The following is a 23,814-nucleotide window of genomic DNA, read 5'->3' as shown; positions in this document are numbered from 1 at the left end:
CACATGGGGGAATGTTGTTAAAATTAAACTAACAGTAGTAACGCAACGGAAAATAACCTGCCGGTGAATCAATCAAACTTGGAACAAGTGGGACCGTCTAAGATTCTAGGTGGATGCTCTTACCCCACCCCACATATTTTATTTACTTTGACACCTGTATGTGAGTCTAATAATGCTACATTCACAGGATGTCAATATGAGGTTCATAAAGAGATATACCAGGTGTTTCAACAGAAACGCCGTGATTTCAAATGATTCTAAAAAAATATTTAGTATATTCACAGTAATAATTTGTATATGTAATGATTGACAAAAGTCTAAAATTTAATTATTTTTTTTTTATCTGTGTTTGTCAGGTGTTTGTATTACAGTAGTACTGTAATGGAGGACAGGAGACTTTCACTCCAGCAGAAGATTCAGTTGGTGACCTGGTCTATTGAGTCACGCTCTCTTGTTTCTGTCCAACGACGGTTCCGGCTGGAGAATATGTGTCGTGGTCGTCGTCGGAAACGTTGTCCAATTCGTCAGAAATGCTTCCAGCAAGACAGAGCTAGGATGCATACAACTGAACCTGTAATGACATTCCTTCACTCAAAATTCAACAATCGTGGAATTTCAAATCGCTACACACATTTCTTTCAAAATGGTTTAGAGTGGCCTATAACTAGCCCTGATTTAAACAAATGTGACTATTTCTTGTGGGGTTTCCTAAAGCAGGAAGCTTCCAAACGAGGACCGCGATCACTAGATGATTTGAAAACAAACATCGAACAGTGTACTGCACAAGTTAGTTGTGCAACCCTTTCTCAGGTATTTGACAACATGTGCAACTGGGTGAGAAAAATGATAAATCGCCAAGGTGGACATTTCGAACATGTTTTCCATTAAACGTTTGGGTTTTCTCTATCAGATTATGTATTTTTTTTTCTTTTGTGTAGTTCTAATAAATATTTTAAAATGTCATTGGAAATCACGGCGTTTCTGTTGAAACACCCGTTATTATGCAATAAATATATTACAAGTGTTAAAATGTATTGACAAAATGGAATGTAGACTTCTGTATACACCATAATCCATATAAAGATAATACCAAAAATAAATATATGCCTATAAAATCGTCAATTTTCAAGTGGGCATACAACTTCTTTGCACACAGCCTCTCCAGCTTCCATGATACCAACTAGCTTCTCGCGGAGTCTTTTCCTATCATGGTCTACAATTTAGCTAGGGTGGATGCACTTACCCTGACCTGTTTCACTTGCCCCACCCTCCCCTATCATTTTAAAGTGTACGAATTTTGAATAAATATCTTCTCACTCTAAAGCTGAAATTTCAAACGAAATTTTTAAATGAGATATAATAATTATACAGAAAACATATTTACTGTACTCGTTATTTAAAAATACGAAATGAAAATTTCCATAAATAAACCGAAATTATTGTTTATTTTTTTTTCTTCTTAGAACTGGATTTTAAAATTTTCAGGTGCCATGACTACTGGGCACTCTGTCTTTTTCGACCCCTGCCAGAGAGTGTTTTCAATCCTCCTGATGCATCCCAGGAAGAAACTCCTACTGATGCTTACTCCAGTAGAATACCCTGTTTGCTGCTTTCCAGCAAACTCTACCTTCCATGACCCTCCTAACTCAGCTTCCTTCCCTCTTTCTTTCAAACAAACCCTTATCATGTCAAAACAACTAAAGTAGAAAATAAGATCGAAATCAAAAAACAAGATTCCATAAATTAGCCTCTAATTTATGTCATATCCAAAGAAATAACTACTACCACATGACATTTCAATTATGTTATTTCTACAAAAAATATATTTTCATACAGGGAAAACATGATATATATTATCTTCTTATTTATGGAAAGCAGTTATTTTTCTAATATGTCTGAAATAACTCAATAATAAATAATAATATATTTTCTGCAAAAATGAACCATATAGTATAGTTTCCATTAATCTTTATTATTATTCACCCAATTTATAATTAATTAACATATATTTTTAAAAATATTTTACCAATATGCATAACCTTAGTTTTATTTACTCCTTCTCTCACACCACATTGAATATTTCACCTTGCACTTCTATATTCACAACATAACAGTATGTTAACAGTAATAGTTAAGATGACAACAGTATTCCAACAAAAATGTCTTGTCATGATCTTTAGCTATACTAGTATATTCGCACTATAATCAAATCTAACTAAACAGCTCCACCATTAACCCATTGCCATCCCACTATGAAATTTTGCACACAAATAGTCAACCGATGTCTTCAAAACATATATTGTTTTCAAAAAATTAAAAAGGGTGTATGTATTTGTGTAATTATTTATTATACAAAGTCTTACAAAAAGTAATATATTTTGCAGCACATTTGTTTGTTTTTGTTTCCACAGCATTTTTATTTTGGAACTGGTAAGATTTAAAATTAAATAATATAATATAATCGTTAAAGAGAACCGTATGAAATCTTAATAGGTACCTATATTAACAACCAATAATTTGTGTTAATTATGTTATGTGTTAATAATGATTTATGTGTGTGTGTGTGTGTGTGTGTGTATGTGTGTGTGGTGTTTATATTGTGTAGTAGTTGTGGTGTGTTTGTGTTTATATTGTGTGTGTTGTGTGATGTTTTTGTGTTTGTCTTGTGTAGTAGTTATGCTGTCTAATATGTTTGTGTTCGTCTTGTGTAGTAATTGTGCTGTCTAATATGTTTGTGTTTGTCTTGTGTAGTAGTTCCTCCATTCATATTGGGGGTTAGGCGTAGAGCTGACAACTCTGCACTGTAAAAAGACATGTCAAGAAACAGAAATATAAGGCCGTGGATGTTCCCAAGGTAAAATATTCCGGAGGTAAAATAGTCCCCCGTTCGGATCTCTGGGTGGGGACTACTTTGGGAGGTCCCTGGACTAAGGATAAGATCTATGTTAGGAATAAGGATATTAAATTAGGCACCTGGAATGTTCTGAGCCTTTACCGGCCTGGGGCATTTCAGTGTACAGTTAATGAGATAGGGAAGTATAAATTAGATGTAGTAGCTGTCCAGGAAGTTAGATGGCCAGGAGAAGGGAATTGTAAAACTAAAAATTATACTTTTTTCTATGGTGGTACTGAAAATCATAATTTTGGAACAGGCTTTTTCATAAATAATAGAATTATCTCGGCTCTTAAAACAGTAGAATTTATTAATAATAGGATATCATATGCAGTTTTACAGGGTAGGTGGTGTAAAATTATTTTAATAAACATACATGCACCAACAGAAGATAAAGATGATAATACTAAAGATTATCTTTATGCAGAGTTAGAACAGATCTTTGATAAATTTTCTCAGTATGATATGAAAATTCTGTTAGGTGACTGTAATGCACAGATTGGCAAAGAAGAGACAATTAAACCCACGATTGGTAAAGAAAGTCTTCATGAATTAAGTAATGATAATGGTATAAGATTGATTACTTTTGCAAACTCAAAGAATTTAATTGTGAAAAGTACCACTTTTAAACATAAAGATATCCATAAATATACCTGGTCTTCTCCAGATGGTAAAACTCATAATCAGATTGATCATATTCTCATTGAAGGCATACTAGTATAATTGACGTTCGTACACATAGAGGTGCTGACTGTGCCAGTGACCATTATTTAGTAATTGCTAAATTAAGAGAAAGACTCTCAGTGATAAATCATAAGCAACAAAATCTAAAAGTTATAAAATTTGATACAGGAAAGTTTGCTGATGAAAGAATTAAGAAAGATTACCAAATTAAACTGTCAAATAGATTTGATGTTTTGCAGGATTTAAATGATGGTGAAAATATAAATGAAACAGATGTAAATAAGAATTGGGAGCACATACGTAATGCAATAAAATCAGCAGCTAAAGAAAGTATAGGATACCATAAACCAAGAAAAAGTAAGCCATGGTTTGATAATGAATGTCATAATCTAATAGAAATAAGAAATCTGGCTAGACTTAAATAACTCTGATGATACAAATCTAAGCAATTATAATAGAATAAAGTGAGAAGTTAACCGCACGTTTAGAAGTAAAAAAAGAGATTACTTGAAAAGCAAAATTAACGAAATTGAAACAAACAGCAAAAATAAAAATATCAGAGATTTATATAAAGGTGTAAAGGAATTTAGAAAGGGGTGGCAACCTAAAGTAAACTTGATAAAAGATAAAGATGGTGATTTTCTAGCTGACCCAAGCGATATTCTAAATAGATGGAAGAACTACTTTAATGACCTTTTAAATGTCCATGTAGGAGATAAATCAGAAGTAAATGAAGTCTACACAGCAGAACCTTTAGTTCCAGAACCTAACTTGACTGAAGTTAAAAATGCTATTAAAAGGCTAAAGAATAACAAAGCACCTGGCATTGATTTAATACCAGCTGAGTTAATTAAATATGGTGGAAATTCATTAATATGTCAAATTCATAAATTAATTTGTTTAATATGGAATAAAGAAGAAATCCCTCAACAGTGGAAAGAATCCATAATTGTTCCTGTGTTTAAAAAAGGTGATAAAATGAACTGCAGTAATTACCGTGGAATTTCTCTACTCTCAACAACATACAAAATATTGTCTTACATTCTTTTAACAAGACTAACCCCATATGCTAATGAAATTATAGGTGATTATCAATGTGGATTAAAACGTAACCGATCAACTACAGATCAAATTTTTCACATCAGACAGACACTTGAAAAAAAGTGGGAATATAATCAAAATGTCCATCAGCTATTCATTGATTTCAAAAAAGCATATGATTCGGTCAAAAGAGATAAATTATATAATATATTAGTAGAGTTTGGAATACCTAAGAAGCTTGTTAGTATGATAAAAATATGCACCAGTGAAACAGAAAGTAAAATCCGTGTGGGTAATAATGTGTCTGACAAATTTACAATTCATGATGGGTTAAAACAAGGAGATGCATTATCTCCATTGCTCTTTAATTTTGCCTTAGAATATGCTGTAAGGAAGGTAAGAGAAACTAAAGAAGGACTAAAATTAAATGGTGTGACTCAGTTGTTAGCATATGCAGATGATGTAGACTTACTGGGGGATGATGTGAATACAATTAAGAATAATGCTAAAATATTTTTCAAAACTGCTAAAGAGATAGGTTTGGAAGTTAACAAAGAGAAAACTAAATATATGCTTACAGGCCGAAACCAAGTGTTAGGTAATAATCAAAATCTAATTATTGATAACAACTCGTTTGAACCAGTTTCCAAATTCAAATACTTAGGAGTAATATTAACAAATGAAAATTATATTAAAGAGGAAATAAAAAGTAGGCTTAATTCAGGAAATGCATGTTACTTCTCTCTTCATAAACTTTTGTCTTCTCGTTTAATATCTAAAAAACTAAAAGTTAAAATATACAAAACAGTAATTTTGCCTGTAGTATTATATGGGTGTGAAACTTGGTACCTTACATTGAAAGAGGAACATAAATTGAGAGTATTTGAAAATAAGATCCTTAGGAAAATATTTGGACCTAAAAGGGATGATGAGACAGGTGAGTGGAGAAGGTTACGTAATTTAGAACTACATAATTTGTATTCATGTCCAGATATTATTAGAATAATTCAATCAAGAAGACTTAGGTGGGCAGGCCATGTGGCACGAATGGGAGAGGAAAGAGGAGTTTACAGGATTCTTGTTGGGAAACCTGATGGTAAGAGACCAGTAGGAAGGCCAAGACGAAGATGGAGGGACAACGTGGAGATGGACCTAAGGGAAATCGGTAGGGATGGAAAAGAGTATATAGATCTTGCTCAAGATAGGGAAAAATGGAAGGCCTGTGTTGCTGCAGCCATGAACCTTCGGGTTTAAGAAGGCTAGAGAGTTAGTTAGTTAGTTTTTTTGAGATTTGAAAAAAACAAAACCTTTTTCAAGTTTTCAAGTTTTTTAAAAATTACAAAATTCAAATACCACAGCTGAAATTTGGCAGTTTTTGTCGACTTTACTGCACCAAAAATTATCAATTTCTGAGATGCCAAGGTTCAGACCCCAGTTGATTTGGCATGGAATGAGCCTAGTGGATGGTAACAGGGGCTTTGGCAACCGTCAGGGTGAATTTTTTCAAATTTTCCTCTCCATTTGAACAACCACTGTGATATTCCAAAATCTGAAAATTTATCAGCTTAGAATTCCTTCTGGAGCATTTACATGAATTTCCGTGTATTTTGCTTTCACTGTTATGTTATCTATGTAGATATTATCGAAAGTTTTGTGATTACATAAGTCTATTAAACTATTGATAATATCTAGATCTTCCAACTTCCCCGCCTTTGCCTTCTGCCAAAATGCATTCATAGATAGGCTAATGGTTTGAAACTAATCAATTGACTATTAATCAAAACAAGACAGAGAAAATAATCCTCAACGTAAATAAGGACATTGAATGTAGCTGAGTAAAGCTTCTTGGTCTACATCTAGATTCAAAACTATCCTGGGATGTGGAAACAAACAAATCATGCTGCAAACTGGCCAGAGTAATCTTATTAAATAAACTTAGATCCTGCGTAAGTAAAAATGTATTGGTTCAATCTTATTATGCCTTTTTTCATAACCATTTAACATATGGGATTTTATTATGGGGTAACTCACCAGCTGCTGGCAATGTATTCATTTGGCAGAAAAAAGCAGTAAGAAATATGGCTGGAATATTCAACCAATCTGTTTCATGCAAACCTCTTTTCAAGCAATATAAAATAATGACTGTTCCATGCCTATACATATTTAGCTGCCTAATGTTTATCAAAGAAAATATTAAAAAAATCTACATAAGACACTCTGTACACAGACACAACACAAGATTCAGTTATAAGTTGGACACACCATCAACCAAGCTAAGAAAAGTACAAAATAATTACAAACACATAGGAATAAAACTCTTCAACCAGCTGCCAGAGACAGCTCACTATGCACCTCTTGAAAAATTTAGAAAGGTTCTGCAAGACTGGCCAAGATAAAAGGTTTTCTACTCAATAGATGAATTTATTCTGCACTCGAAAGATGATTTACATTTCTAGAACTCGTAATACATGTAATACTGTCCTCTCCATACTCATCCTATATATTTATGCTATTCTTGTATTAAGTTTTATATTTACATTGTATATAATATTCTTGTATTATGTCTTGTATTTGTATGTTTATACTATTATTGTACTTTGTTTTATATTTTTACTGATTATGACATCTATTGCATCATTGTAATGCTTAATGATGAATAAATATATTGATATTGATATTGATAAATGCTTTCCTTGTTAGGTTAGGCTTGATAGGTTGAGTATTCTTAGCATATAATACAGTGTTGATCCCACACCACTGGGATCTCTTTCTTTTGTTGTTTACATTGTCTACAGTAGACTATGTAAACTATAAGCCAATGTAATCTTTGTGTAGATTTCACGTAGACAAGCCAGGTAGACATAAAAGTTATAGTCTACAGTACATCACTAGATTCAGATCAGAAGTACAAGATTCACTGTTATTGAAACAATGGCAGAATTACTGTAAGTACATACTGAAGTATCAGCACGTCATCATGAAAAAAATCATTGTTATTATTATAATTTGTATAAGTAAATACATTAAGAAACTCATTCTTAAAGCAGGTAGCAGTTGAAATCAAAGTTCCTTTTCTTTCTCATGGTTATGATTATGCAATCAACTTAGTCCACACAGTTTAGTTGATCGTGCAAGTGTGGACATCAGTTCTTTGTTCAATCTTTTTTTTTTTTTTTTTTCGCTGTTTTTGTGTGAATATAGGAGATATTTATGAATAAAACAGTATTAAATTCATGTAAGCAAAACACTAACTGTATCCACCATACTATTAATGGTTTTATTAATTTTGGTAGCCCCTGCCACCATCCACTAGGGAACTGGTAATGCAAGACCTTCCCTAGTGTATGGTACAAGGAGCCATCGAAATTAATAAAACAATTAAAAGTAAGTATCAAACATAAAGTTAGTGTTTTCTTTACATGTATTTATGTAGTATATTACAACATCCTTTATTCCCTAAACATGAATTGAACAGTATGATTTAAAATTTTCTACAAGTGTGTTAAAGACAAGGATGCTACCCACTTAAAAATGTGTCTCTACAGTTGTATAGACAATATTTTTTCATTACTGATAATAACACTGTTTTTATATAGAATAAAATTCAATTTGGTGGTCATACTATTCTTATTGTTGGTGCTAGGCCCATTCCATGCCAAATCAACCGGGGTCTGAACCTTGCCATCTCAGAAATTGATAATTTTTGGTGCAGTAAAGTTGAAAAGAACTGCCAAATTTCAGATTTTTTCGGGTCTCAGTTTTTGAGTTATTGACTTTCAAAAATGCAAAAATCCCAAAATTTGACGACATATAAAAATCTTTAAACAGCTGTAGATCAAAAACTATTTGACCTAGAGAGCTCAAATTGGTGTCATTCTCTTCTGCTTTCAATGAGCTTTAATTTAAAATGCAACATGACTGTGGTATTTGAATTTTGTAATTTTTAAAAAACTTTAAAAAATGTTTTTGGAAAATATTTAAAAAATCAATTATTAATTTTTTGAAAAAAAGATATGTTTTGAAGACATCAGTTGACTATTTGTGTGCAAAATTTCATAGTGGGATGGCAATGGGTTCATATATTTTTTTGTATTGTAATGTGTGGGAAATTTGCTAAATTTGTTGACTTCCATGTAAAGACCCCAACTATATGCTGAGTGGTCGATTTTGAAGTCTTCATATTAGTCAATTTTTTTAAATTTTGGAGTACAAATAACATGAAAATACCTCAAATTTATCACTTTTAATATCAGGTAAGCAAATTGAAAATATACGAGGGGAAGTCATTAAATAACAGGAATCTTATTCTAAACTACATGGATATTTATGCACAACGAGACTTTGTGTTTCGGCACTCAAAAAGGATCCTTAGCAACATGCCATAAAGGTGCCGTGATGATCGAGCAGTATGCACCTGCGCAGTAGCTCATACAACATGGTCTCTACACTGTTGACTTGCACCGTAAAAGAGCAACGAAGTGTTATTCTTTTTTTGTGGTCAGAGGGAGTGAAACCTTCTTAAACATACAGTAGAATGAAAGTTCAGTACGGAGACAACTGTTTAAGTCAGGGGAGAGTGTATGAATGGGTGGAAAGATTTAAAGACTGAAGACGAAATGTCAGTGATGAACAAAAGAGTGGGAGGCCAGTTTGTGTGGCAACTGAGGCAGTGAAACAGCAGATAGTCAGCGAATCCATTAATTTAGTACACTCTCCCCTGACTTACACATTTGTCTCCATAATGAACCTTCATTCTGCTGTAGAATTCAGCATAGCATGTGCAGATCCTCTGATTAGGGAGGGGGGCCTTGATGAAAGTTCATTTGGAGAAAGAGAAATCTCATTTCATCTCAATGTATTATTGTATTGATGGATATGGAACAGGGGCGTATAGAGAGTGTGTCCGGAACCACTGAAAATCACTGTATACTGAAGAATACAAACTTCTGCAGCACCAATGTTCTTTCCTCCCCTCTTTTTTCCCCCTAATATATATATGAACATGGTTTCATACAGCAGACTCCAAACAATTTAATATAATTTATTCATTTCCAACAGTGATGGCCATTAGGGGGGGGGGGGGCATTTTTCTCCCTAAACTATAGCCTCTTAATGCCAAGCCTTGTCTACAAAGAAAAAGTAAACTGTCCTTGCTCCTCCCACTTTTGTCACCCAATCGCTGCTACTGATTTATAATGTTAGGGCAACTTATCTTGCAAACGCATAGGTAAGAAAACTAACAAATAAACTCTGTATGTGAGTGTGAATAACAAGAAATTTGCTAGAGAACAAAGTTAGATAGTTCAATTACATAGGAAATAATGCACTTTCCGTAGTTGCTTGGAACTTTCATCGGCTTGAAAATACTTAATTATGTAAAGAGCATAATATTGTTTAATAACGGTGATAAGATTCCTCTACACTAAATTCCTAAGCAAGAGTATTAGAGGTGACAACTGCCCCCTCTTAACACCCCGTGTGCACGCCTATGGATTTCAGAAGGTTTCACTCCCTCTGACCACAACAACGAATAACAGCTCGTTGCTCTTCTGCCATGCAAGTCAACTGTGTAACGGCCATGCTGTACAAGCTACTGCGCAGGCGCATACTGCTTGATCGTCATGATACCTTTATGGCATGTTGCTAAGGAACCTTTTTGAGTGCCAAAACACAAAGTTTCATTGTGCATAAATCTCCATAAAGTTTAGAAAAATATTTCTGTTGTTTAATGACTTCCCCTCGTATATTTGCAAATTTGCTTACCTGATATTAAAAGTGATAAATTTGAGGTATTTTTATGTTATTTCTACTCCGAAAATTATAAAATAGACTAATATGAAGACTTCAACATCAACCACTCAGCATATAGTTGGGGTCTTAACATGGAAGTCAACAAATTTAGCAAATTTCGCACACATTATAATACAAAAAAAAAAATCCATATAGACCCATTGCCATCCCATTATGAAATTTTGCACACAAATAGTCAAGTGATTTTTTTTTCAAAAAAACATTTTTCAGGTTCTTTAAAAATTTCAAAACTCAAATACCGCAGTCATGTTGCATTTCAAATTAAAGCTCATTAAAAGCAGAAGAGAACGACACCAATTTCAGCTCTCAATTTCAATATGTCGTCAAATTTTGGGATTTTTGCTTTTGTGAAAGTCAGTAACTCAAAAACGAGATCCGAAAATATCTGAAATTTGGCAGTTTATGTCCTCTTGATAGGTACAATGTATAAACGAAAAATCTAAAAAATCTGAATCCATAATGTTAAAAATAATTTTTATCAGTTGATTTGACATGGAATGAGCTGCTAATCTTCTGTGGAAGAATGCTCAGGAAAACGATAAAAAGAAGAATACCTCTGAAATAATAAATAAAGTTATCCCTCAACATAGAGGAAAAAGAGACTTTAGACTTATATTTTACTGAAAACACTAGCAGTACATTTCAGTTACTGAAATCAGAAGGTGTTTCAAAACAGTGTGACTGTCCAAAATTGACGTTTGCAATTATTATGAACTTCTTGAAAAGAATTAAGGTGTTTGCAACATTGATACGTATTTCCTTTGTTAAAAAAAAAATTTGATAAAAATTAAGCATCTAAGAATGGCTGTTAAATAAATGCTATCATGCTGATTGTACAGTCATGTTCAAAAAATCTGTCGCATGGATTTTTTCTAAGTCCAACGTCTTACGAAATTATGTTGGTAGCTCTGAAACAAGGAAGTGTTGTGAAATATACGATCCTCCAATTAGAGTGAAGTTCGATTCAGAGAAACAGGAGGCTGACTCACGGTCTTGTCCACAGGAAGTTCAACCAATGCAGCATTTCCAAATATGAGATAACGTCCCCATTGGTTAAATATTGTTTCAATAATGCGAATCGGCAGAAAGATTGCGCAAAAGTTTACTTTGTCGTTTTAATTGCCTTGAATCGTTTCAAATTAGTATTAAATTGTCCCAATTATAGTTCACGAACTTAATATGATGTATTCATGTATGTGTTTGACAATCATATATCACTCATTAGAACAATTTTCACATTGTTTTCACTACGTGAGATGACATTTCATTTACATTTACGATAAAATAGTGGTTTGGGTGTAATAACAGTTTTCATTAATTAATTTAGAGATACATTTTTATTTGTTGAGTTAATGATTAGGTTAATTCGTTATTTCTCGCGAAAAGAGGGAACCACAGCTGAAAGAAAATACACAACTTGTATTATTGAGGTCAAGAGTTCGTTTTAACATCACTTTCTGCACACATAGGTTAATCACGACTCGGGATACATTTAAATTGGAATCTGAAACATTATGCGACCTGACTGGAACTCGGAAAAGGACACACTGATTACAAGACGTCGATACATTACCACTTGGTCTGGCGAACGCCAATAATAATGAGGGGTTGTGGGAGTGGGAGAGGGGTGACGGAAAGTAGAAAATAAATAGTATTTTGGGGGGTATTTAATGTTATATTTATACACATACAAACCTAAGAAAATATTTATTTTGATACATGTGTGTGGGGGGTGGGGAAGGGGGGAAAGAGAGGGACAGAAATATATTGGGAGAGATGGGACGAAGAGGTGATTGTGGAAAATGTTTTATTTGACGTTCAGTAATAAAAACAATCAAATCAATGATGATTATCTTATAAATACCATATTTAATGTAAATTTGTTTTAAAAATGGGGGCGGGGAGCTGTTTGTTTTACGTTCAGTGCAGGATAACAAGTGGAGACACATAGTGGTTCGTATCTCACTTTAAACTGTAGGTCCAGGCCACATTAGCCTATCTGTGTATAACGTGGATTTAGAATTCAGTAGAAAATAACGTCGATCTAGTATTTTGGATTTTAGATGCGTTGAGACCACTAAAATTTCCAATTCTTATAATAAGAAACCTGTCCTCACATTACCATTTTGAAAGAGAGAGAGTTAATTGTATAATCTTTCGTTGTTAGTTTCAAAGAAGACTAATTCAAATAGTAACAATGGGAATGAATAAAGCTTACGAAAAGTTTTTGCCACCGTGGGGATTTGAACCTACGACCATTAGAGTGACAACCCAGTGCGATAACCACTACCCCACGAGTTCGTTCCTTCTTACGGCATGATTATGAGTTAAGACTAATTCGTTCAATATGCATTAGAAATATAATCCCCACCCGCCTCTTTATAAACAACACACCCAAACGCTCCTTTGTGGCAAATGAAATAAAGGTGGTATGAATGTCACAAAACATTTAAGCAACATCTACTATATTTACGACGTAATCGTTTTACATAGGGAGGCTACAGCTTCGAAAATTGAGGTTGTGGTTTGACTGTAATTATAGGATACCCCATAGGTATCGAGAAGCCAAGGCTCTAGTGTGCACTAGATTGGTTGATTTGTAGTGACGTGCTCAGGAATTTGTAAAGAGGTATGTGAATACAAAAATGTGTTAATGCTTATTTTTTAAACAGTGAACTCATAATTTAATATCTCTCTGTGCATCTCATTATCTCTCTTAGGAACTAATTAGTATTGCAGGAGTCATACTGAAAAGAAATCTCACGTGACAATGACAAGAAATTAGATTTACGGAAGGAATAGTTTTCATATTTTAAAACCTCGAAGCGCCTTGGGCTATCTCCCGACTGTCAGTCTCCCTTCCACAATCCTACCCAGAGTTATCTTCAACTGGCAACGAGGTGACGTTGGTCAGCACGTCGAACCCTCAGGCATTATAGAAGATATCTGAAACCAGGTTACACCAGTCACTCGTAGCTCCCCAATTTCCTCACGATGGTGGGTTGCCACAGGTCCTATACAGATAACAGGCCGGGAACCCAGGACGACTCGAATCCATGCCGTCCCGCTGCAGTCGGAGTCCAAAGCACAGAGTCTTAGACCGCACCGTTACGGAGGAGGAGAGTTTTCATATTTTGTTTCTTATAAATGTCGACAATACATGAAATATATTACGCACCAAAAATGAGTGTAAAAAAATAGCCGGTTCTATAAGAGATTCGAACCTTCGATCTTCACTCAACTAGGCCGCTATTTTTAACATTTCTCACTCAATAACCTTCGTTGAACGTTTGTCTTAAGAGTCGTTAGCAATCTTGTAAACCTTATTAACCTATCTGCTGTCTATCACAAATGTATTTTACAACCTGGAGTAGATTTTGATGTCTGCAATTTAGAACTTGACTTTCGTGGTAAGTAATTCTCTACCGTCTACTATAATAAATAAATCAAAGTCTACATATCTCATATTTTGTAAATGCGAAATGTCATTGTTAAATGTTACAAACTATTTCTTATTCCACCGTTAGTTCCAGATTTAGCCACAGCATTCTGGAAACCAGCGTGAAACATGTTTCCCACACTTCCAAGGTCAGGTGAACCCTTATCAGTTGCATTGGATGCCTGTGAACATGTTACTTCATACGTCATGGTACTGTGGTGGATTTCTTCCCCTTCCCCTTTTACCTTGAACGGAAGTAATCCCCGACTGGGCACAACGAATCAATCACAGAAAAGCAGACTGTCTAGTAAATCGCATGTCATGTATTATTTCGAGCTTCTAGGTTTTGGAAAGTGAAATAAAAAAAAGTATGTAACATTAATTCATAATGGTTGACTTCTTTGGGTATTATTTCATGACTCTTTTCTACTTACTCCAATGAAACTTTTGTGTACTGTTTTCAGTAGATCAATAGGTGTTTTGAAACATCTACTGTGTTCAGATTTTCAAAAAGATACCAATGCAAAAAATAATAAGGGGGTATGGAATTAATATTTACAGCCAAAATATTAAACTTAACATATTATACACTATACTGAATAAATTAATTTAACTTGCAGTTTCTCTACTGTACTGGTTTCAGTAGATCAATAGGTGTTTTGAAACATCTATGTTAAGATTTTTTAAATTTGAATTACAATTTGTGTGCCTGAAAACTTAGGGTATTTTACACCCGTCACGCTATACGGGATCCAGCCCCTTATCATGACAAAAATAAAAGCGTGTCTGAATCCTTACCTGGGTTAAAAGCTGACGCACCCAAAATTTTGAATTCAAATTCAAACACACTACATGCAATATTACATGTAGTACTGAAGAGAATATTTCACTTGTAGTTCCTCAACTGTAATTACACATTAGGCTTACTGAAAGTGTTCAGTAGGAAATCATTGATTTTGAGTAAATTTCCGAGAGACACGGTAGAGTACTACAATTGATAACAGTAGCTTGTGTCTACTGTAAACAGTAGAAATTACGTAGGTTTATAACGACGATGAGAATGAAACAGAGGTAAAAACAATGATAATGAAATGCAGAAGCGACCTGGAACAAACAGGAACGTAGAATGTCTGGCAGCGAGACGCAAGAGTTGATCAAGCGATTGTAGCATCAAATTTAGCTTAGAGCTCATAATTGATATATCTACATGAGCTCAACATACAAGTTACATACAATGAGAGAATTGAATTGAGTTTACATCTCACGTGATATGAGTCGAGACTATTGTTGCACATTGAACTGTGAAGTGAATCAATATTCAATTCGATTAACTAGTGAATGGTGATATGCTGAGATTTTGTAACGAGATGTGCCAAATGGCTGACAGTATAATAACTTATGGACACATTGATTTAATATATTTGAACAATCTTATAACGTGCAATTTTGCATGAAATTTTATTACTTGAATCTACATCACTTCATTGCAAAGGCTACAAGGCATTTTATGGGTTGCAAAATTCTGTGTTCGATTCACCGTTCGGTTAACTCTGCGATTTTTATTTCTTATTAAACAGAAAAATTATTTGTTGCATTTTACTTATTACGAAAATTCGTATATTATTTGCTTTGGGAAATGTAGAGAATATATTGTTTTTCATGCTTTTTACAAGAATACAACTATGCATGGTGAACAAAAAATAATGTAAAATAAATACTATTCACAAAAGGATGTCAATAGTATTTATTTGTTTTGTTTCTTGATAATTTTCCCTAAAATAAAAATGTATAACTTTCGCTGTACATGACATTTCGTCGAATATGACACATGGATCATTTTTATGCAAATCCTAGTAAAATGATGAGAAATTCAAAAACATATTCTGAAAAATTATTTTCAAAAATAACATTGAAAAATCATTAGAAAGGAGTGTTAATTTTTTAAAAAAATATATAACATTTTTATTTCTTTCAATTATTAATTAAATACAATACTTAGTTGCTATAAATAATAATAATAGGGGTAATCGAACAGAAGTCAAACCTATAATCTTCGGCGTGTAATACTGATAGCCTATCACCGAACCACTTTACCTTCATAAAATAAATTGAAGTTTTTTTTTCTTGGAAATTACTGGCTAGTGCATGCTGGAACCTTGCCATACGAATATCTACCCTACCACTTCAAAAAGCTACATCACAACCTCAATTTTCTAAGCTGTAGCCTCTCCATGTAAAACGATTACATCGTAAATATAGTAGATTTTGCTTAAATGTTTTGTGACATTCATACCACCTTTATTTCATTTGCCACAAAGGAGCGTTTGGGTGTGTTGTTTATAAAGAGGCGGGTGGGGATTATATTTTTAATGCATATTGAACGAATTGGTCTTAACTCATAATCATGCCGTAAGAAGGAACGAACTCGTGGGGTAGTGGTTATCGCACTGGATTGTCACTCTAATGGTCGTAGGTTCAAATCCCCACGGTGGCAAAAACTTTTCGTAAGCTTTATTCATTCCCATTGTTACTATTTGAATTAGTCTTCTTTGAAACTAACAACGAAAGATTATACAATTAACTCTCTCTCTTTCAAAATGGTAATGTGAGGACAGGTTTCTTATTATAAGAATTGGAAATTTTAGTGGTCTCAACGCATCTAAAATCCAAAATACTAGATCGACGTTATTTTCTACTGAATTCTAAATCCACGTTATACACAGATAGGCTAATGTGGCCTGGACCTACAGTTTAAAGTGAGATACGAACCACTATGTGTCTCCACTTGTTATCCTGCACTGAACGTAAAACAAACAGCTCCCCGCCCCCATTTTTAAAACAAATTTACATTAAATATGGTATTTATAAGATAATCATCATTGATTTGATTGTTTTTATTACTGAACGTCAAATAAAACATTTTCCACAATCACCTCTTCGTCCCATCTCTCCCAATATATTTCTGTCCCTCTCTTTCCCCCCTTCCCCACCCCCCACACACATGTATCAAAATAAATATTTTCTTAGGTTTGTATGTGTATAAATATAACATTAAATACCCCCCAAAATACTATTTATTTTCTACTTTCCGTCACCCCTCTCCCACTCCCACAACCCCTCATTATTATTGGCGTTCGCCAGACCAAGTGGTAATGTATCGACGTCTTGTAATCAGTGTGTCCTTTTCCGAGTTCCAGTCAGGTCGCATAATGTTTCAGATTCCAATTTAAATGTATCCCGAGTCGTGATTAGCCTATGTGTGCAGAAAGTGATGTTAAAACGAACTCTTGACCTCAATAATACAAGTTGTGTATTTTCTTTCAGCTGTGGTTCCCTCTTTTCGCGAGAAATAACGAATTAACCTAATCATTAACTCAACAAATAAAAATGTATCTCTAAATTAATTAATGAAAACTGTTATTACACCCAAACCACTATTTTATCGTAAATGTAAATGAAATGTCATCTCACGTAGTGAAAACAATGTGAAAATTGTTCTAATGAGTGATATATGATTGTCAAACACATACATGAATACATCATATTAAGTTCGTGAACTATAATTGGGACAATTTAATACTAATTTGAAACGATTCAAGGCAATTAAAACGACAAAGTAAACTTTTGCGCAATCTTTCTGCCGATTCGCATTATTGAAACAATATTTAACCAATGGGGACGTTATCTCATATTTGGAAATGCTGCATTGGTTGAACTTCCTGTGGACAAGACCGTGAGTCACGCCTCCTGTTTCTTTGAATCGAACTTCACTCTAATTGGAGGATCGTATATTTCACAACACTTCCTTGTTTCAGAGCTACCAACATAATTTTGTAAGACGTTGGACTTAGAAAAAATCCATGCGACAGATTTTTTGAACATGACTGTACATGATAGCATTTATTTAACAACCATTCTTAGATGCTCAATTTTTATCAACAGTTTTTTGAACAAAAGAAATACATCTGATGGTCATGTTGGCAGTACACACAAAGTACATGTACTATTTCCTTGTTAGTTCTCTCAACTGGATTTCCTTGGGGATGATAAGGCGTTTTACATAAATGTCTTATTCCCAAAGATTCATTAAAGTCTTTCCAAGATTTTGAAGTGAATTGGGATCCTTGTTCAGACAATATAACTTTCACAATTGGATAATGAACAAAATAGCTCTCCTTCATTATCCAGATGATCACAGAAATACTGGCTCTTCACAAAGGGTAAATCGTAACAAACTTGGAGAAAGCGTAAATTAGACTAAGTACATAAGAATGTAAATGTCATTCAGTATATCAGTTGAACTTTGAAATGAATTGAAATCACATACAGTATGCATGAATGCCTTGCTATTCTTTATGCCGTGGAAAAGTTTACAGTTTATATGACTAGAACTTTTACAATCTACAGTGATCACAGTATTTGTTTCTCCTTTCTTCCTTTCCTGTGTATCATAAGTGCATTGTAAACTGAATTCATTTTGTCAGAACTACACTACAGATAAGATGACCAAAATCAACACACAGTTGATAGGGCCAGTAAGAATAATAACAAAATTATGGTGATTGTTAGAGGCACATATTTTTGGTAAATAAAAAAGCAAAATTTCGGTATACAAACTGAGTCAATTTCGAGTTCAAAAGCGGTAAATAAAATAAAATATCGGTGTTATAGCGGTGAAAAATTGGATGAAAAGTGGTGTATATATAAAGACATTTTGGTTTTAAAATTGTGAATATAATCCTAAATTTGATTTAAAAACTACACTTATTCCACAGAATTAACATTTCACTTCTAATAGCACATTTATGTAGTTATCAGAGTATTAAGTTTATTTCTGTGTAAAGGAGTCCATTTTTGCTTCTCCAATATTAACAGCAGAATTAATCAATTTACCGGGAATTGCATAACTCTCAGGATAATTCAGACCTCAGAAGGTGTCGCGTCGGTCAATAAACCCTAAATTTCGTGTTTAAGAGTTAATTTCGCTTTTTGCAGTTCTTTTCGCATTATTTCGTGACAAAACATGGTCACAAAATGCATCTCACACTTTTCAAAAACATGAAAAATTAACACTACAATGTGTTTTTTTAAAATTTCGTTTTTTCGTCAAAAACGAAATATGCATGTCCCTAGTGATTGTAAAAAAATGTTTTAATGTAGTTATATATTCAAAGTTATAATGTTTTAACATTTTCATTTGTGCCTTCTGTGAACTTAACTAAAAGGAAATTTGGGTTTAGGCAAAAGCCAGGGTCTCAACACCAATTGATGCACTGAAAACTATTGAAACAGTGGACACGGTTGAACTTTCTACCAAAAATAGTAGAAAGCATTTTCAGTATGGTTGGCCCAATGTTGGTCACTTGGGATTTCTTTCTCCATATATTTTGAGCATGTTGTGCTGCTTCAACAAAATGTATGAAAGTGTCAATAAACCAATGGTCATTAACCATAGAACACTACCGTGTTCCAATATTACTGTGCTACGTAAATTTTACGTACATGAAGTAATCGATTTTTAAAATAACCTCTACATCATGAAAACAAAATGACGATTCTTTGTGAACATTATTTCGTTTATTTTCCTTATATTGGAGTTTTATTCTTCATTTTAAAATGTATAAGCATGGTTTTATTAAACATAGAATATTTTAAGAGAAGATTCTGATTGACAAGCCCATTCGTACATTAAGAATGAAGGCAAAAAGTTCAAACAATGAAAAGAACAGAATAATGATATTCGTAATGCTGTATATAAGGGATAAATGTAATTTTAGTCTTAGAAGAAAATAGTGCCTTGTTCTCAACTTTTGTTTTCAAAATCTAACTATCCAAATCGAATTTACAAATGCCAAAATTACGTGAAATTTTTTTCTCGTTTTACTACAGCTATGTAAAATTGACATACATTGCACAACATAACAAACCACATCAAGATGATCAGCGCTTGCACCCTCCTTACCACAGTGCTGCCTTATGTCCGACAGACAACTTGAGGCACTGCTAGGCAGAGGGGTGAGTGGGTGTGAGGTAGGAGAGGGATTTGAGTGCAAGGCATATGTAAATTTTATGAATGGTAGTGTTCTAGGGTTAAAACAATTTACACTTCCAATGGCAGAATTTTTATCAGTCAATGGAGAGATCGATGTCACCATATAATTGTATTTTGATGTATTAATATTTAATATTCTTGACACCTAAAGCCTACAATTTGACATTAAACATTCTTTGATTATTGATTTGTTATTTACCAAAGCCATTCGTTTTGAAAATATTTCTAAATTTAGCAGTAAATTGCATGTCATGATGTAAATTTACCAGAAGCAAAGGACAATAGATATTAATACATTTTATTTAATAAAAATAAATTTAAACAACATATATAAATTAAATATAAATTATTTATACAGAATTACTCACCAAATATAAGATTGCAATGAGATTGGTCCCATCTTTCAAGGTGCATCCACAGAAAAGTGTCCATAGTGTATTTAATATAACTTTCATCTTATGGAAGGTTAATCCTAAAGGAACAGTAAATATAAAAAGTCAGCTGTTCATTTGAAATACTGTATACAACCGTAACATGTACTGTGGAACTTAATAGTTTCAAAACCAAAGAAATTTTCAATTTATGCTATACACATACTGACTCCTTAACCAGGGAGACATCTTTCATGAGGAGGCGTGCATGGTCAAAATTATCACACTTCAATATTTAGGTCATATCCATGCCTCGCGTGTTCTCCCGGATTAATTGCATAGTGGTAATTCATCACATTATAATGTAAAGGTCCCAGTTTTGTTGAGTTGAGTTGGTGTTTAAGTCCACTTTATGCATAGTAAGGCTAATTGGGACTTGACCTACAGTTTAGAGTGGGATCCGAACCACTATGTGCCTCCACCGATTATAAAACCCGGGACCCCGTGATTACAAGGTGACAATCCTACCACTGTGCCATCGGGGAGGCCCAGTCGCAGTTTTGTGAAGGCATATAATGGTTAAGACCCAACTTTAAACTGTAGGTGCAGTCCCAATTTACCTATCTGTGCATAAAAGTGGACATAAAATGAAACTCAAACAAACGTACTGTAATCGACATTTCATCCAGAACATTTACCTCAGTAAAAGAAGCATTAATAATACTTCTCATAATTGCCTCATTAATCTCTAACTGCTAAATAAATTGTAGTAAACCAAGTGTTAAGCTCAGCTAGGTATAATAAAGCACAGAATAAATGAGAATATTCCAATTACTTCAGATGAATTCACTTACTTCCTTTGTCAAATCAGGTAACAATGGTCTCATGAATGTAGGCATGGTTGGACTAATTTATTTTGGAGTATCTTAAGGGGAGTTTGCATTTCTATAAAGACAATTTTAGCCTAATTGTCATAAATTCATGTCCATTTTTCACAGAAACAAACTATTGGATATATGATGATGAAATTACAAAATTACAGTCACCGAGGATTCGTTATCACTTAACACAGTTTTCCCTTCACTGTGATACATTAACATTATCTAAATAATGGAAATATTAACTGAAAATCAATATCGACACTGAACAACAAAATCTAACAAATGTAAAACAGTACAGGTAATTATTAGAGACTGGATTTTAAAGGGAAGTCCTTTTTTTATTTTTCAACATGGATCATGGAATATATAACAACAGCGTTGATAATTATCTTCCAGCAACAAGATTACATGGTTTTGACTTCCCTTTCTTTCCCTTTATCAGCCCACGTTCCCAGGCGCGTGCCCAGGATTTTCGTAAGGGGGGGGGGTTATGAATCTAACACATTTTCCAGTTCACAGGTCAAATTTCTTGTAATAAATTAGATAATTAATATACTTGGATTTTACCCCCAATGAACGCAATCAATGTATTTGCTATGGATGCTTCATGTTTTTATTGCATCATATAAAAGCACCTGCTTGAATATTTCCAAATTATTAATATTTTATATTTAATTGCTCAAATATAATTTTTAAACAAAAAGTATGTGCACTCAACATTGTAACAACATTAAAGAGATTAAGACTACTTGAGTTCTTAAAGACAGTAATAAATAAGGTACCACAGTTCAACAATTTAAATTCTGAAATTTAGGCATCGAGGTTTCTGTGCGAGTTCTGACAGTACCAGGTGTATAAGCTTAAATCTGCTGTTTTGTAGTCAGAAAAACACATGGTTTGTTCATAGAAAGCAACAAGAAATTTATTCAAAGTACTTGCCCTCGCGAGCTACACATTTTGCCCATCTCTCGGGCAATTTGTGGATACCACGCCAAAAAAAGTCCTTCTCTTTCGAGGCAAACCACTCATCAAGCCATTTTCGGACGTCTGCATACGAATCGAAGTGCTGCTCAGCGAGGGCGTGGCCCATCGACGAAAACAGATGGTAGTCGGAAGGGGCCAGGTCTGGTGAATAGGCGGGATGGGGTAGCACCTCCCAGTTGCGTGTCTTCAAGTAGTTTTGGACCAGTCTTGACGTGTGTGATGGGGCGTTGTCGTGGAGGAAAATCATGTCTTTCTTGATAATCCGGTCTTTTGTCACACAGAGCACGGTGCAATTTGATCAGTTGTTGGTGGTAGCGGTGGGCAGTGACAGTTTCACCAGGTTTCAACAGCTCAAAGTAGACGATGCCCTGTTGATCTCACCAAACACACAGCATCGTCTTCCGGCCGAAGCGATTTGGTCTCGAGGAAGATGTTGATGGTTGGCCGGGATCAACCCACGATTTCTTGCGTTTAGGATTCTCGAAATATATCCACTTTTCATCACCAGTCACAATCCGATGCAGGAAAGACTTTATTTTTTGTCTGGCAAGCAAGATTTCGCATGTGTTTTGGCGTCTCTCCAGCTGCCGATCGGTCAATTCATGCGGCACCCATTTTCCGATCTTTTGAACCTTTCCCATGGCACGTAGATGCATGGAAATGGCTGCTTGAGTAACACCCAATTGCTCGGCAAGCATCTTTTGCGTTTGGGTATCGTCCTCGTCCAAAAGAGCCTGCAATTGATGGTCCTCAACCTTCCTGGGCCGATTTTCACGCTTCTTGTCGCTCAGGTCAAAATTGCCGTCTTTGAACCGACAAAACCAATCCCTGCACGTTGTTTCCGATACAGCACTGTCACCATAGGCCTCCACAAGCATTCGATGCGATTCGGCAGCCGATTTCTTCAAATGGAAGCAGAAAAGCAGAGCTTCCCGCATATGCTCTTTTTCTGGCACAAAACTAGACATGCTTACCACAGGAACACTGTCTGTTGTTGTCTGCACCTGCTAACGATGTGCACTGATTTGTGTTGGCAGATGTCCAACTCATAAAAACACCAGGTATGGCGTGCTCATGGTAGCTTCATACGCTCACTAACGCCATCTATGAGCAAACAGCAGATTTAAGCTTATACACCTGGTATGTCGTCACAAGTAACTTTTATATCACGGTGAATGTTCAGAGCAGCTAACCCATTTAATCTTTCTTCGCAAATGGTATTTCGAAGATAGGTCTTCAAGTGCCTCAAAGTTGAGAATGATTTCTCATTTGATGTTGTTGTTACCGGGATTGTACATAATATGAGCAAACGTGTGTTTACCCAGGGAAATATTACTTCACTGCACATATCAATTGCTTCAAGAGCATTTACTAGACGTCTTTGCATTGCTGCAAGATGACGATACCACAGTTTCATTTCAGTGTGAGCGTCGTCGCCTTGTAATCAAGGTGTCCCGGGTTCAATACCCGGTGGAGGCTAATAGTGGTTCGGATCTCACTTTAAACTTTAGGCCCAGTCCCGATTAGCCTTACTGTGCATAAAGTGGATTTAAAATATCAATTCAATCAACATTGTACTTGTTGTGGAGATGGTTTTGCTAAATATTGTGTACATTTTTGGCATTGTATTATTATATTATTGGTCAAAACATTTGTTT

At 34.4% G+C, this 23,814-nt stretch overlaps 1 protein-coding gene across 3 annotated transcripts in view; it reads right to left on the bottom strand.

The window, feature by feature from the left end:
* Positions 1-23,814, bottom strand: part of LOC145980594 (uncharacterized) — a 163,608-nt gene that overhangs the window by 25,097 nt on the left and 114,697 nt on the right. For all 3 annotated transcript variants that reach the window (XM_083113630.1, XM_083113631.1, XM_083113632.1), the window contains one exon: positions 20,289-20,392. In XM_083113630.1, the coding sequence (XP_082969756.1) occupies positions 20,289-20,392 (104 nt within the window). The remainder of the gene's footprint in view (positions 1-20,288; positions 20,393-23,814) is intronic.

Source organism: Lepisma saccharinum, chromosome 28, assembly GCF_977018435.1.
Source record: "Lepisma saccharinum chromosome 28, izLepSacc3.1, whole genome shotgun sequence".
NCBI lineage: Eukaryota > Metazoa > Arthropoda > Insecta > Zygentoma > Lepismatidae > Lepisma > Lepisma saccharinum.
Note: the sequence above shows the minus strand (reverse complement) of the source record. Positions and strands in the feature narration are given on the sequence as shown.